The sequence below is a fragment of the Acinonyx jubatus genome, chromosome D1 (genome assembly GCF_027475565.1).
Source record: "Acinonyx jubatus isolate Ajub_Pintada_27869175 chromosome D1, VMU_Ajub_asm_v1.0, whole genome shotgun sequence".
Classification (NCBI taxonomy): domain Eukaryota; kingdom Metazoa; phylum Chordata; class Mammalia; order Carnivora; family Felidae; genus Acinonyx; species Acinonyx jubatus.
The window spans coordinates 106,842,518-106,859,438 of NC_069390.1; the positions used below are offsets into that span (position 1 = coordinate 106,842,518).

The 16,921-nt window shown below is 44.9% G+C and overlaps 1 protein-coding gene across 6 annotated transcripts in view; it reads left to right on the forward strand.

Moving 5' to 3' along the window:
* SLC35F2 (solute carrier family 35 member F2) overlaps positions 1 to 14,276 on the forward strand; it is an 86,579-nt gene extending 72,303 nt beyond the window's left edge. For 5 of the 6 annotated variants that reach the window (XM_053204160.1, XM_053204158.1, XM_053204161.1 and 2 more), the window contains 7 exons: positions 280 to 407; positions 4,685 to 4,844; positions 6,363 to 6,519; positions 7,760 to 7,812; positions 8,913 to 9,067; positions 11,423 to 11,669; positions 13,280 to 13,416. In XM_053204160.1, the coding sequence (XP_053060135.1) occupies positions 280 to 407; positions 4,685 to 4,844; positions 6,363 to 6,519; positions 7,760 to 7,812; positions 8,913 to 9,067; positions 11,423 to 11,626 (857 nt within the window). In that variant the 3' untranslated portion in view covers positions 11,627 to 11,669; positions 13,280 to 13,416. Of the gene's footprint in view, positions 1 to 279; positions 408 to 4,684; positions 4,845 to 6,362; positions 6,520 to 7,759; positions 7,813 to 8,912; positions 9,068 to 11,422; positions 11,670 to 13,279 lie in introns of all 6 variants that reach the window. The other variant, XM_027036426.2, reaches the window with a different exon arrangement.
* Positions 14,277 to 16,921: the final 2,645 nt, after the last annotated feature.

Below are 16,921 nucleotides of genomic sequence, written 5' to 3' on the forward strand. Positions count from 1 at the left end.
GAGAGACAGAGAGAAACAGAGCACACAAACAGGGGAAGGGCAGAGAGAGAGAGGGAGACTGAGACTCCCAAGCAGGCTCCACACTGTCAGTGCAGACGGGAGACTGAGACCCCTAGCAGGGGTCAGTGCAGACCCCACTGTGGGGCTCGAACTCGTGAGCCACGAGATCATGACCTGAGCCGAAGTCGAGAGCCGGACGCTTGACCGACTGAGCCACCCAGGCATCCCCATGGTATTGCTTTCAAGCAACATGTGCCAACCCAGATTTCTTTCCACCAGGTAGTGATAACCTTCTGCACATCTTGAAGAGAAAATGGTGGAAGTACATCCTGCTTGGACTAGCGGATGTGGAAGCCAATTACCTGATTGTCAGAGCATACCAGTATACGACTCTAACCAGTGTCCAGGTAAGGGGGAGTCTCTGACCGGTTTGGAGTTTTCAGTTCAAGGAAAGAAGCTGAAGCCATGTTTTCTAAGCCAACTTTATCGAAAACCTGTTCCCTTGCAGGAAATCTAAACACAGGTGGATGCTATCTGTTTTTCAGTGGAGCATATGTGCTAATGAGTAAGATCTCCTGGAATCAGTGAAAACGTATACAAGTTAATCAGTTCCCAACCTGCCAGTGCTGCTCCCCAGTAGAACAGTTGATACCGAAGGAAGCAGAAATATTTAGTTGGCAATTGATGCTGTGATGTTGCCAAGAGTTGTTTTAAGTTTGTTTGAACACGGCCCGTAAAGTGAGTATACTTTTGTGTGCCACAGAAAACTGGGAGGTTTGCTAGTAAAGTAGATATTCAAGACAAAGGGGCCATTGGACTTGTTGGAAGGATCCTCGTAGACACATGGGGTAGAGACTCAGCGTCCTGCGTGGCCAAAGGCAAAAGCGATCTCCTTATTCCTTTTTTAGGTTGATTCTTGATGGACTGAAAGAAATGTGTTCCTGCAGAGCAGTACTTTTTCACTTGGTGGGTGGGGTTGAGGAAGACTGATTCAGTTGTCTTAATGTTAGCAGACTTACGGGCTGTGTGATGGCACCCACTCACTAGTGGGAACAACAACACACTTTATAAAGGGAGACTCCGGGGCCAGGTTTACACTTCACAGTTTAATAGGTTTGTAACTTTTTTTTTTTGAGAGAGAGTGAGAGAGAGAGAGAGAGTGCATGCAAGTGGGGGAAGGGCAGAGGTATATATATATATATATATATATAGAGAGAGAGAGAGAGAGAGAGAGAGAGAGAGAGAGAGAGAGAGAGAGAAAGTCCCAAGTGGCTTCCACGCCCATTGCAGAGCCTGATGTGGGGCTTGGTGCCATGACTGTGAAATCACGACCTGAGCCAGATGCTCAACTGACTTAGTCAGCCAGGTGCCCCTAGATTTATAACTTTCTGATGCATCAGTTTTCTCACTATTTAAAATACAGAGATGTTCTTTTTTTTTTTAATGTTTATTTTTGAGAGAGAGACACAGAGCGTGAGTGGGGGAGTGGCAGAGAGAGGGAGACACAGAATGTGAAGCAGCCTCCAAGTTCTGAGCTGTCAGCACAGAGCCTGATGTGGGGCTCGAACCCACCAACTGTGAGATAATGACCTGGGTCCAAGTCGGAAGCTTAGCTGACTGAACCACCCAGGTGCCCCTAAAATACAGAGATGTGTTTATTTCGTCTTCACATTTTAGGACCATGGAAAAATTGAAGTGAAATTGGACTTATTTCACTTGGAAGACAAAAGGATTGGTGAAAATTCGGTATTTTTCCCATGTGAATATACATTAAATGCTGAATGCATCTTATTAAGCGTTTTCTGTTCTGTAACATTGTACTAATTGTGCTAAGGATTGTCTTCAGCAGACTTTTTGGCTTTTGACTGGCTTGGGGAAATATGGGTTAAGACGGATACCACAGGAGGCATGTAAAAAACCCAGGATTTCGTAACAATTAAGACCAGGAGTTACTGAAAGAATGAAATTCATCATGAATAGGATTATGTGTGCTTTCAGCTATGGGTAATGAGGGTATGAGAGTGTGGAAGATGGCATTTTTCTAGTCACGTTTATCCTTATAATCTCAGGCACAATTTAATTACTTGATTAGAGCTCCCAGAAACTGATCTCTTGACGACTGACGATGACAAGTTTTGAAATGGTACAAGGTCTAAACACAGCTAAGTGGAACTCTTACAGTTGGGTCTTTTTGACTGAAGTTCATGTCCTTTACCACTGAAAAAAATTTCTTTCACTTCTAGCCTCTTAGGAAAACGTAAGCATTTGGTTGTCAAAAGGTGTTTGCTTTTCGGTGCTCGCAAGGAGTACAGTACCAGAAGGGCATGTGACCGCTACAGCTCCCAGCTCCGCGGAGGGTCCGTGTCGCTGGGATCCTTCCAGCCAAGTCTCTGCTTGAGTAAATCTGTGGCCTGGGTGAAAGGGAGTTTGGGCCACATGTCTCTCCCTAAGGATTCCTTCAAAGGTTCTGTAATTACAGGGGTGCCTGGGTGGCTCTGTCAGTTAAGTGTCTGACTTTGGCTCAGGTCATGATCTCCCAGTTCGTGAACTCGAGCCCCACCACAAGCTCTGACAGCTGGGAGCCTGGCGCCTGCTTCAGATTCTGTGTCTCCCTCTCTCTCTGCTCTCCCCTGCTTGTGCTCTGTCTCTCTCTCTCTCAAAAATAAACATTAAAAAAAATTTAAAAAGATTCTGTAATTATGGCCAGTAATGTAGTAACTACCAGTAATGTAATATGGTGCTCACAGACGTGGCCATTGACACCCCACGGGCTAGTTTGGTACTCGTGCTTCCTCTCACTTTACAGCCACCTCTGCTGGTTCCCCACCCTCAGCCAGCTTCTCCTGCATTGTGCAGCTCTATTCTTTCTAGAACACAGTGCTTTTTGAAGCCCCTGTCCTCCGTTCTCTAAGGTCTAATTCAATCTCATGTTCTCCTCTGTGCTCCGTCTTTAATAAGGTATTTCTAATAAAATCTAACTCATTTTTGTGCCTCTGCTTCCCCCAGCGTCTTACTTATAGTGCCTTGTCTACTGTGGCTGTCCAATAATTTTTAAAGATTAAATTAAATAGGGAGGCTCTTGGGACTGAAAGTATCAAAGAGAAGATTTCCATCACCAAGAGTACATTGTGAAAAGGAGAATCAATGTAGTTAGAAGGCCATACGTGCTAGATATCAGATGAGAAGTCATGGAACATTATGGTAAGAAGGGACCCGTGAGATCATCTGGGTCTGCTCTCTTCCTCTCATACTTTGACGCAGAGGGGGACCGGCTGGGGAGCACGCGGCTGGTCAGTGGCTGCACCCCATGCGCAGCTCCCTTATATGGCCCCCCAAAATTGTTAAAAAATAGAGCCAATATAAGTTTGATTTGAAGACACGATTTCAGGATAGGGAGTTTGCTGTGAGAGTTTTTGAGAGTGACCTTTTGTACTTTTTTTGTTGAAGGAATTCTAGTGTAGACTTTGTTAAGTCATCATGGCTGGATTCTGCTGGTGTCTTCTGGGACGGGCTATTACCATGTGCATCGCTTAATGATTTGTTGTTCCGGCGGGCTCAGTAAAGCACTTAGGGGATTAGCGTTCTGCAGCTGGAATAAATAACAAGGCACAGTGCCCATTCCCATGTCGGCACGTCCGCCTCCAGTAATGACATTGCAGTGAAAGGCAATCACTAAACAGCGGTGGACAGCATGAAACAGGCTGCTGGAGATTTAGGGGCCTGCCTTGTCCCAAACCAGAGAGCTACAGAGCGAATCAGCGACAAGGTTAAAAACAAAACAAAACAAAAAACAGAGTGAGCAATAAAACAGTTCCAGGAGTATTATTAGCGTATGGCATGTATTTTATCCTTGAATGCACTCTGCAAAATCTGTGACCTCGAGAATTGAGTGAATAAAATCCCCCATTTTTTCTCTATCTTGCCACCGATTTTGGATTTGCTGGGATTTTGCCACTGTTCACTCCCCTGCCTTTCCGCCCGGCAGTATCAGAGGTGTGGCAAGTGTTTAGGAGTAGACGACGGAGATGAGCGAGAGGATTTGCCGGGAGCAGGTGTTGTCCCACGAGGTGGGGCCGCACACTTGCTCAGGGCGCTGGTGTCTCGGGGCCTTCTGACAACCCCTGCTACTTCTCTGCAGCTCTTGGCCCAAAGGCACTGAAGTATCTGGTTGTGTGACGACTTATTCCACCTGTGTCTGGCTTTCTTTGTGCCCCTGAGGGCCGTGTCTCACACACACCTCCGTCTCCAGCTTCTCTTGTAGCGTCTCCCACCTGGGAGGGGCGAAAGTATTTGTTGACTCGGGTCAAGGGTGCACGAGGGCCCGCAGCTCTGCCTCCTGGACTTACAGGGGTAAACACAGGCGGGAGTGTCGAGGTAGCACCGGCTGCTGGGAGGAATTCCTGGGGGCAGCAACCGGTTCTCCCGCTTCTGACTGTGGGATTTGGGGCAGCTCACGTGACCTCTCTGCGCCTTGGTTTTCCTGCTCTGTGAAATGGGAAATGCATTTTCAGTCTCCTAGAATCGTGAAGGTTAGATGAGCTAACCCGGGTACTGGGGAGTCCAGGCAATGGGGTAAATCCGTGAAATGCACACGAAATGTACACAGCTGGTAGTAGTTAGGTGCTGACTCCATCGTTTAGCTGAGGAGAGATGGTTTAAGTTGTTTGTTTCTCCTTCCATGCAGCTTTTGGACTGCTTTGGGATTCCTGTGTTGATGGCGCTCTCGTGGTTTGTTCTCTATGCAAGATACAGAGTGATCCACTTGATTGCTGTAGCTGTCTGTCTGCTGGGCGTGGGGACGATGGTCGGTGCCGACATACTCGCAGGGAGAGAAGACAATTCAGGTGAGGCTGTGCTACTTTGTTTCTGGTTCCGTCCCAGAAAAATGTTTTGCTTGTACTTTTGCTTTTTTTTAAAAAAATGTTTTAATTTATTTATTTTGAGAGACAGAATGGGAGCAGGGGGCAGGGGCAGAGGGAGAGGAGAGAGAATCCCACGCAGGCCCCATGCTCCGTGAGGAGCCCAACGCGGGGCTCGATCCCACAGCCCTGGGATCATGACCTGAGCCAAAATCAAGAGCCGGACTCTAAACTGACTGAGCCACCCAGGCGCCTCGTGTTTTTGCTTTTATATTGCAAAGATATATGGTAAAAGATAGAAAACGTGTCTTGCTTATAAACTGTCTTTTAAGTTTTTTATTTTGAGATCTATTTGCTTCTGCTGTTGTAACCACTTCCACAAAGCAGCTTTTTTTTTTTAATGTTTATTTATTTTTGAGAGAGAGAGAGAGCGAGTGAGCACGAGCAGGGGAGGGGCAGAGAGAGAGGGAGACACAGAATCTGAAGCAGGCTCCAGGCTCCGAGCTGTCAGCACAGAGCCCGACGCGGGGCTCGAACTCACGGACTGCGAGATCATGACCTGAGCCGAAGTCGGCCGCTTAACCAACTGAGCCACCCAGGCGCCCCAATTTATTTGTTTTTGAGAAAGAGAGAGACTGAGTGAGCACGAGCAGGGGAGGGGCAGAGAGAGAGAGGGAGACACAGAATCTGAAGCAGGCTCCAGGCGCTGAGCTGTCAGCTGATGTGGGGCTCAAACCCATAAACTTGAGATCATGACCTGAGCCAAGTCAGACACTTAACCGACTGAGCCACCCAGGTGCCCCTGCAAAGCAGTTTTTTATGTTCTTACCTCTGCACGGTGCTCGTGCCTTTTTGTCACAATAAATAGTTTTGTTTCATCTCATGAGAGAGACAATTGTTGATATATTTACAATTAATCTTTGGGCCCATATGTTGAGATTAGTTTACTGGAAAAGCTACTGTAGATTGTTGGTTTTTTTTATCAAAAGGAAGTTTCATGTCCACTGGATGACTGACCTCTTTTTCACTGGCTCCATGGATGAGAACATGTGGACGTGGACATGCTTTGGGCCAAAGTTCAGGCAATTGATGGTATAAAATCTAAATACGGTGTCGAATTCACCCAACCTCCGAGTGACTTTATTGTGCCCTTTGAGAGAAGATAACCTTGACTGGGTAGCTTCCTTCCCTGTAGTTTTCAGTTAATCCCCTGCCATAAATTCCATCAATTTCTCTGTCATAGAATCATTTCCTGAGGCCTTACATTATGGCTCCATTTTCTGATCTTATAGTCTCCTGAGGGGTTGTACTGTGAGAAAAATCATGGCAGAATTGTGCCAGAAATTGAGGAGAAGAAGGGTCCTTAAACTTTTAGAAATCAGGGTTTGTCCTTCCATAAAGGCTTACTTAAACGAATGTGAACCAGATAAACTGCTGGAAGCGAGCGAGCTAGGGTCCCCTATATTGACACTGTGTTGTGTTTTGTGCCTTGCCTTCCTGCAGGTAGTGACGTGCTGATTGGTGACATCTTGGTCCTTCTTGGAGCTTCTCTCTATGCTGTTTCTAACGTGTGTGAAGAGTATATCGTGAAGAAGCTGAGCAGGCAGGAGTTTTTAGGAATGGTGGGCCTATTCGGAACCATTATCAGCGGCATACAGCTGTAAGAGTCTAAGATTTCCCTTAAAAACCAAAGAAGTAGGGGCACCTGGGTGGCTCAGTCAGTTGAGTGTCCGACTTCGGCCCAGGTCATGATCTCACGCTTCGTGAGTTCGAGCCCCGCATCAGGTTCTGTGCTGACAGCTTGGAGCCTGGAGCCTGCTTCGGATTCTGTGTCTCCCTCTCTCTCTGTCCCTCCCCAGCTCATGTTCCCCCTCTGTCTCTGTCAAATATAAACTAAAAAAAAACACAAAAAAACAAAAAAACCCAAAGAAGCACATTTATCATACATGATCACTTTCCAGCTACTACTGTTCATTGTTGATTTGGCCCAGATTCCGATTTGAAATCGGTGACTTGCTAACTATCTATGAGGAGACTCTTTTGTTTTGTTTTGTTTTTTGTTTATTTTTATGTGTTTTGAGAGAGAGAGAGAGCAGGTAGGGAGGGACAGAGAGAGTGGGGGGAGAGAGAGAGAGAATCCCAAGCAGGTTCTGCACTGTCAGCGCAGAGGCCGATGTGGGGCTTGAACTCAAGACTGTGAGATCATGACCTGAGCCGAAACCAAGAGCTGGATGTTTAACCAACTGAGCCACCCAGCACCCCTAGAAGATTCTAGAAATGGCAAAAAATATGCCTCATTTTCTTTCTTTTTTTTAGATGTTTTTAATTATTTTTGAGACAGAGACAGAGCATGAGCAGAGGAGGGGAAGAGAGTGGGGGAGACACAGTATCTAAAGCAGGCTCCAGGCCTTGAGCTGTCAGCACAGAGCCCGACGTGGGGCTCGAACTCACACACTGCGAGATCATGACCTGAGCCGAAGTCGGACGCTTAACCGACTGAGCCACCCAGGCGCCCCTATGCCTTATTTTCTTACGTGTGCATGATGCTTGGGATTTCTGCTTATAGTGTGGTTGGGGCATTACCAAGAAAGACTGTTTTTCAATGATTTCCAGAAACTATTATCTCCCATTTCAAATGGAAGACACACTGTCATGTTTTCCTTCTATAGCTGACCACTATTTGAAAACTGCTTCTACAGGCATCAAACGTGTTTATGGGCCCCTTTGATTTTATTCTATGTCATTTTTATTAAACATACTTACCAAAATTTAAAAATCAATGTAATCCTCAAAAAAGAATCAACATAATTCTTCACCTTAGCTGATGTATAGCAACTAAAATGCTTATAAACAAGTGAAAATGAGTAAGATCTCACTGTGACCTCTTGTTTTAATCTTAGATCGATCGTTGAATGTAAGGATATTGCCAGCATTCAGTGGGACTGGAAAATCGGTATGTTCATAAATGTTCATCCTTTTTTTGGTCAGTATCCTTTTCCTCTAAGTGACAAAAACACGAATCAAGAAATAAATACCTTCATTTACATAATATTTAGTCATTTTTGTAAAATCACAGAGTAATTCAGTACACAGAGGGCTCCAGTGGTCTACAGGGAGCTCTCCGTGAGAACTTGTAAATGAACCTTCCACAGGAGTTAATTCTTAACCTTAACCTTCAGGAATAGTTTTGCTGTCCTAGGAATTCTGAGCAAGACTGACCTTCGGTCACACTCCCTGTCAATTAGATCTGTATCATGAGTCCTCAAAGCTCTTGTGAAGGTTGTCTGCTTGATGTAATTTGTGAAACATTAACCCGAATCATCTGATGGCGCGTAATCACCCACCACCTTCCATTGCTTCTCTCTGGTATTCCTGGGCACCTGCACTAATCAATAATGTAGAAGAAAACAGTGGTGAAACAGGAAAGACTCCAACCTTATTTAATGATGAGTGGAAAGAAGTTATAAGCAGTACGTAAAATGCTGTGTTCATTTGCCGGGCTTGGATAATTTAGTTCAGTTAAATAACTTCGATTGCCGGGGTGTGAGTGGCTGTGTGTGGGTGTGTGTCAGGTATGGGGGTGAGATTGAAGAGGCGGTTGCAAAGCTAAATAGTGAGCACCCACACTGTGTCTGTCCGATAGAGGATGGTTATACTGTGCTTTCTGGGAGCACTGAATTTAATGAGATGAACAAAAGATTATGGGTTATACTTCTTGATCGTTATTCTGCTTTTATTGACCTTTTATCACAAGATCTCTCTGCGTGGGGTGGCTGGAGCTGTTGAACCAGTCCCACCGTGAGCAAGTTTCTGTGCCCTTCCCCCTCAACACCCTGTTGCAGTTTTGAAATCCTTCCTCTATGTCATGTCTTATTATTATATTTTTCCTGAGAGCTTTCTATGCCTCATTGGCAATGCTGAGTGTTAACAAGAGACTTTGTAGATAGTATGTTAAACAGGGAATTTTATACGGCAGCCAAGCCTTCAAAGTGTCTTTGCCTTCTGATTTCTTCCTGTGATATTCGACATTCCACTTTTGTGTCCCCCCCACAGCCCTGCTGTTTGTGGCGTTTGCCCTCTGTATGTTTTGCCTGTACAGCTTTATGCCGCTGGTGATTCAGGTCACTAGTGCCACTTCTGTGAACTTGGGCATCCTGACAGCCGACCTCTACAGTCTTTTCTTTGGACTCTTTCTGTTTGGCTATAAGGTAAGCAAATAGGAACACTTGCTTGGTCTAAAAGAAGTAATGGGTTTCTTTAATATTTTAGATCCAAAATTAAACCTCATTTTTGGGGCAAGAATTCACTGACAGGGGCGCCTGGGTGGCTCAGTCAGTTAAGCGTCCGACTTCGGCTCAGGTCATGATCTCACCGTTCATGAGTTGGAGCCCCACGTCCGGCTCTGTGCTGACAGCTCAGGGCCTGGAACCTGCTTCCGATTCTGTGTCTCCCTCTCTCTCTGTCCCTCTCCTGCTTGTGCTCGGTCTGTTTCTCTCGCAAAAAGTGAATCAACATAAAAAAAAAAAGAATTTCACTGGAAAGTCCCCCTGCACTCCAGGCAAGTAGCATCTTATTAGTATTATAAGAAGACTTTTGATGTTACAGACTTCTGAAAGGGTCTTGGGTCCCCTCGAAGGTCTTGGGAGCTTCAGAACTGCTGCATCAGAAACCCGTCTTTCTTTAGTTGTACCTTCAGTAGATGCCCGTTGACGAGCTTGCCATCACAGCAAGCGATTTGAACAAATAGTTAGAATGTTGGCTGTTGCTTGATAATTTTAGTTTCATTTGGGAACAACAGCTACAGTCCTTTGTCCTTGTAGAATTTTGTATCCAGGCAGAAATTGCTTGGCACGGATTTACACTATTCCCAGGAATTGGCCGTGAACTCACAAAGCCTAGTTCCGTGGGTTCTCAGAAATTTCTGCTTAAAGAAGCATAAACCATTTTTGCCCTGCAACGTTACATGTAACAGGAGCTAGCTGTTATCTTTACAAACTTGTTGGTTAAGGTATTCCTGAACTAAAACTGAAAGGGTATTTATAGCTTCTTGGTAGCATCATTAAAAAATAACATGTCAAAATGAATCAGAGAAGTGATCTAACAAGCCTAGGATTTTTTTTTTTTTTTTTTTTTTTTTTAATGAGAGCAATTGCTAAGGGCTATAAAGTAGGCCTTCAAAGTGAGTCAGTTGTTGGGGAGGGGGGCAAGAAAGATTGATGCTGTTTGCATTTCACATAGCTACCACTAGGAGGTGATGGTGTTTCTGTTTTGCAGTTAAACTTAGCAGTTGGCAGGTTATGTGTCACATACAACTTCACTCACCTGTACTTTTTTCTTTTTAGTAAGTAGAATTTTCTAAGTAAAATAATACCCAAGTGGGAAGGAAGAAGTAAGGTTAAAGAAATAAAAGCTTTGAAGTGAAAATTCACCTGCCACTACTTATTATAAGCCCCCTTCATGCAGATATTTCCTCTTTCACTGCTCTTAACTTTATATGAAAAAGCCATTTTTTTGACCACATACCTTTAAATTATTATTCTCAAAATTGGAGCATGCAGACTTTAAAATTCCTTCCCATTTCTTTTGCTGTATGTTTCTTTGTCCCTGCATGTCTAGCAGCTCACTCTTAGATCAGACTTGGTTGTTTTGGTCAAAGGCTGTTTTGAGGCATGTAGAGCAAAGAGCAGATCTGCTGTGATCTTCAGACTAAATTACAGAGGTGGAAAACCATTCAGAGCTTAAAGAAGATACCTAGTGTTGTAGAACCAGTTTTTAAAGACTGGATTATAAGCCAAATATACTACCACTTTTTAAAAATTGTAGTATCTGAAATAATGTTGGCTCTGATTTTTTATTAAAAAATTTTTTTAATGTTTATTTTTGAGAGAGGGCAGCAGAGAGACACAGAACATGAGTGGGGGAGGGGCAGAGAGAGAGGGAGACACAAAATAGCAAGCAGGCTCCAGGCTCTCAGCTGTCAGCACAGAGCTCGACACGGGGCCCAGACCCACAAACCATGAGATCACGATCTGAGCTGAGGTTGTATGCTTAACCAGCTGAGCCCCAGGTGCCCCACTTTGGCTCTGATTTTTAAAAAAATCAGAGAGTTGAAAAAGTTTAAAAATTTTGCCTCCTCTGGAATTGATCTTGAGTAAATACTTACCGACCAGAGGAGCTACAAGAAACTTCCTGCATAGATCCAGATACAAAGCGTAGAATTCAAAGTAAGAAAAAAGGTGAAGGTAAGAGCCTCTAATTCAGGAAACTTACCCCATTTCTTCAGAGTCTCTCCCCTCTAAGAGAAGTGTCTCCATTTGATCACCTGCTTCTTAAAAGGAAAAGTTACTTTTTCTTCTAAACATTTAAAACCACCAAACCAAAGAGGACGTGTTTTGACCAAGTTATGTAGATTTACCCACAAGTAACAGTGAACATTTTATAGGCGAACATAAGTACTGGCTTTATAACACTGACTTTAAACGTTTAGCGTGCTCTAAATAGCTTTAACTTTCCCTAATATACTCTGAATATTTTCTCCCCAACAAATATTTATTAAATACCAGCTGTGTGTTGAGGACCGTGCTGAGTATTGGATCCCAGAACTAAAGCCAGGTTCTGCTGTTCAGCTTGACATCAACACTGACTTTGCATCATTGTCATTGACTTTGAAGGCTTCCGCACTTTGCGGAGGGCTGTGGCTGTTCCATTCCTTAAAGAGTTCTAAAGGCTCAAGGGGAAGAAGTAATCGAGAGCCTTTAAAAAATTAACGTGTGGAAACCAGTGGTGACTGGCAGAAGCCCACTGCTGGAGGTGAGCAGCAATGCTCTTAACGCTCATTTCACACCCCTGGTTAGTTCCTCCTTCCCCCTTTGGGAGTGTATCTAGGTTCTTCTTTCTCCTCATCTCCTTTCCCAACCTGTTGTGTTTTCTGATTGTTTTTCTTTGTCACCCCCTTATCAGAACTCTTTTTAGACATTAGAACTCTTTGGGGTACACTATGAAATCTCAGCTAGTTTAAAAATATTTATTGGCTTGAACAAATAGCACACCCCATTCTTAACTTTAAAATCAGGTTAGCAGGACCATTCATAAGTTGAGTTCGCTTGTTGCCAGGGAAAAAAATGGTCCTAGGCACTTAATTACACATTAATCGTGCTGCCTAGTTTCCCTAAGTTTTACTGCACCATCCTTGGTCAGTCTTTAGCTTTTCTCTTTCTGTGTTTTATCTTTGGTGCTGTTAAAAACAAGTGTTAATTTCCTCAATACTTGACGTTTTGTATGGATCCTCAACTCCAATAAGAGCGAATATACAGAGTGCATATTTATTTAAACTTTGGGGGTATGTCAGGCCGTTTTTGGTAAGAATACACGGTGAATTAGTGTTGTGTCTTCACTGCATTTTGCTCTGGGTAGTTGTTTTCCTAAACAGAGAGGAGCAGGTTGGAGAAAGCCACCAGGAACTCCATGTCTCGGTGGTGTGTCTGTCAGAACGGGTTCTTGCTGTAATCAGTCCTTTTGGGAGCAGAGAGGGTATGGGATTCCTCCTGTAGGGGCTCCCTTCCCTGTGCTTGTCCACCTGCACTTTACAGCAGTGACTTCTTTGGGTTGGAGGCGTTGCTGAGAAATGGTCTTTCGAGCTCTAAAAATCTGAATCTGCTCAGTCCACCATAAATTTGATTATGTAACACTTGCCTGCAGGGACAAGATAATTTATTATATTTTAGCAAAGTGGATTTTATTTCATTTTTTAAAGTTTATTTTTATTTATTTTCGAGAGAGAGAGATAAAGAATGAGCAGGGGAGGGGCAGAGAGCTAGGGAGACACAGAATCGGAAGCTGTGGCTCCAGGCTCTGAGCTATTAATACAAAGCCCGATGTGGGGCCTGAACCCATAAACCATGAGGTCGTGACCTGAGCCGAAATCAAGAGTCAGACTAAGGTGCCCCCAAAATGGATTTCACCACATTCTCACACATGAAGGGTTGTTGAGAACTTGTCACATCTGTACATCCGCATTGTATCTTAGGTCCCATCTTCCTCTGTTTCACATCAGTATTATAAATTGTGCTTATGGTCTGAAATTGACTCTCTTGTGGTGTCCAGGCTGACTTTCGATTCTTTCCACTGAGTGGGATTGGTTGCAAGGTGGGAGTACAGCTGGGTTATCACAGAGCGAGGCAAAATTTCCATTCTCTAGAGATCCAAGGGTCCCCTTGGCTGAGGCGCCATCTGCTGTGGCCAGAGTGCGTACGATCATCGGCATCCGTACTGGAGGGTTTTGGGCATGAGCGAGTGTCTCCTTAGGCAACTTTCAGGAGAAAAAGATTGTGAGAGGGTCACCCTGAAAGCACAGTTGGCAAAGGGCAGCAGCCATCGTGTGTTTGTCGGAGACCACGACCCATAGCCTGTTCTCCTCCTAGTTTTCGGGGCTCTACCTCCTGTCCTTCACCGTCATCATGGTGGGGTTCGTCCTCTACTGCTCCACCCCCACGCGCACAGCCGAGCCAGCAGAGAGCAGCGTGCCGCCCGTCACCAGCATCGGAATCGACAACCTAGGACTGAAGCTCGAGGAGAACCTGCAGGAGACCCCCTCGGCCGCCTTGTAGCTGGACAAGAAGGGGTGCACACGCCTGAGGCTTCCTGGGAAGCCAGGAGCCGTCGCTGGGGGCAAGCAGAGCCCGCTGAGCACCGAGGGGACACTTGGAAAATTGGTAGGTGGGGAGTGAGCCCCGTAGCATTGGACTGGATCCGGTGGTTAAATTTTACAAAGGAATACAAAATAATGTATCAAAAGTAGAAATATGAAAATGGAACAGAAGACAGGGTGGCTGGGATCGTGTCTGTGTTTGAGAACCAATATCTGTTAGCGTCAGGGAGACAAGCTGTGCCCCCGTACTGGGGTCTCGGAGACACAGGTGGGAGAGCATTGGGGGGAGACAACCAGGCACGATCCAGCCTCAGGACAGGGCCTGAAAGTGGGCTGTCCAGCTGGGCTGGGCAGTCAGAAGTTGGGGGAGTCGGTGTGGTTTGGGGTAGGTTTCCACAGTGAGAGGCTTCTGGGTTTTGTCTCGCTTGAGACACTCGTTGTCCACAAGCCTTGTGGCCTTCATACCACAGTGAGGTCTGGTGATTGCATATGGCGGCATGGGTCGGTAGCCCTTGAGAAATCCCGAGATACAAGTGTGAGTATCGTAGATGTAGGAAAGAAGGGTCCATACAGTAGACTGAGGAACCCTGTCTCCGTTGTTCAAAGAGGGTGCCACACTACTTCTCACCAAGTGTTTGTAACGTGCCATGAGACATCAACTATCACTATGCCACTTTACAAAAACTGTGTATGTAAACTTTTTTCTAATGTAATAAAGAAATTGAGGGTAAATGTTCATGTTATTAAAAGATTTTGATTTCATGGAAATACATTCACTGTGTGGTTTCTTTGATTAACCAGTTCCCCTTCTGGATTTTAAATGACTTTATTAGGGGCGCCTGGGTGGCTCAGTCTGTTGAGCGTCCGACTTCGGCTCGGGTCATGATCTCACTGTCAGTGGGTTTGAGCCCCACGTCGGTCTCTGTGCTGACAGCTCAGAGCCTGGAGCCTGCTTCGGATTCTGTCTCCCTCTCTCTCTGCCACTCCCCCACTCACGCTCTGTTCTCTGTGTCTCTCCAAAATGAGTAAATGTTAAAAAAATTTTTTTTAATAACTTTATATATTCCAGATTTCTCCATATCCAACATTTTAGGATCATGTCTTCTGTAAGGTGGCAGACCTATGTGGGGCTGTGTTGGGATGGAGGGAAGTTCAGAATGAACCCACAGATCATTTGCCAGAATAATCTTTTTAAAATTGAATTATCTTAATTAAAATTTTTTTAATATATATTTTTAAAATTTATTTATTTATTTTGAGAGAGCGAGTGCAAATGGAGAAGGGAGAGAGAATCCCAAGCCAGCTCTAGCACTACCATAGAGCCTGACATGGGGCTTGAACCTGTGAACCTCAAGATCATGACCTGAGCCACCCAGGCACCTCTAATTTTTTTTTTTTTTTTACTTTTTTGAGTGAAATAAACTTTTATTCTCTGCAGCTGATTAAAACTAATGGTTGGTTTTTGCTCGGTACCATTCACAGCTACCAATGAGTGGACAAGTTTAGGTTACAGTGTTTGGCCCTTTGGGGAAGACTTTCAGTTTGATTAGTACATTATTTCTTAAAATATCCTTCTTTGGGAGGTGCCTGGGTGGCTCAGTCGGTCAAGCATCTGACTCTTGATTTCGGCTCACGTTACGATATCGCGGGTTGTGGGTTCGAGCCCTGCATCAGACTCAGCGCTGACAGCATGGAGCCTGCTTGGATTCTCTCTGTCTCTCTCTCTCTATCTCTCAAAATAAGTAAATAAACAGGGGCACCTGCATGGCTCAGTCGGTTGAGCGTCCGACTTCAGCTCAGGTCATGATCTCGCAGTTTGTGAGTTCAAGCCCCGTGTCGGGCTCTGTGCTAACAGCTCAGAGCCTGGAGCCTGCTTCAGATTCTGTGTCTCCCTCTCTCTGCCCCTTCCCCACTCATGCTCTGTCTGTCGCTCTTTCTCTGTCAAAAATAAATAAACTTTTTAAAAAAATAAGTAAATAAACATAAAAAAAAAACTTTTAAAATATCTTGCTTTGGCATAAACCTGTACGTAGGGACAGTGAAATGGAGAATCTCAGGTGACAGCATCCCACGTGTCTGTTAAGGTTTAACTCAACTGTCATCTCTTTCTCTGAAGCCTTTTTCAGGCCATCCAGGCCGGGCCTCTGCTCCTGTAGGCTACCGGGGCCCTTGTTCATATCTTCCTTGTAGCACTTACTGAGCGCTTGCTGTTTACCTGCCCTTCCTCACCACGGGCTGAGCTCTTTCAGGTCCACTGTGGCCTTTATTCATCTTTCTAGACCTTGGTCATCTCACCTCTTGGGCATTTATTAAGTGAACTTTGTCTTTGGTCCCAGTTCAGAGAATTTAAGGGGAGACTGACCTAAAGTAAGGGTTTTTATGCAGATACTTTTAGGCAGTATTCTCTTACCCTGCCCTGCCCTTTCCACCCATCCCCCTAAACCTGGTGTTTTTTCTCGTCTCCTGCTCCCTCTGGAGAGGCAGGGGCAAAGGAGTTCCCATGTTAGCATCCCGAATTAAAACTTAGAATTCGGTCTTCCAGAGAAGCAAGGCTGTGAATGACATTCAGCAATTAAATAATGGTACCGCAAAGCTGTGCATCCCGGCTTCAATATTCAGTTCGTGAAGACTGTCACTTCCCCGGTCTCCATAATAACACTTCCATGGAAAATGTGTCCTCAAATATCCGGCTCACACACAAGCTTTTGAAACACAACACGTTCTTACGTCGAGAACCTCTTGTAAATACTTTTCCAGCCTATTAGAACAGTATTGATGTTTCGATCTTTTTTTTGTAGATACTCCTATCGTTAAAAAAAACCCTCCTGAATGTTACAATAGGGCTGCTAGGTTGTTCTCTAGTGTCGTACAGAAGTGATAAATTGTGCAGTTGGACTGTGGTTACACTGGAAGGAGAGCAGTCTTTGCTGGTGCCATTCTCACTGCGCTTTGAAAGTAGGTTCTCTTGCCGACAGGCGGTGAACATTTCTCACCCTTCTGGGACCAGTGGCTCGTGGAGAATTTGTATGTGTTATCTGTCGTGTGCCCAGCAGGTGGCACTTTAACAGGTGTTCCTTACAGAGACCTGTGACATAAACCATTGTCATTTTATAGTACCTCTGTAATATCCTATTAAATCGAAGTGTTTTGTTTTAAAAGAGGGTGTTCTGATGACTGCCATCAGCAGGGATTGGCTTTGATGAGCAGGTGAAGGATAGAATTCTCAGAGAAGTGGAAACCTCTCTTGCAGGGCACAGAGTTTGGTGGCTTGGGGGAACAGAGAAGCCAAGATTTCTTTCAGCTTGGCAGCTTGCAGCCCCCATGGCTCTTGAAACACTGAATTCTGAGGGGTACGGTTCCCCTGGAGCTGCTGAGCCAGCAGGTGCGTGTCTAGTGAGAGGAGCTGGGAAGATTT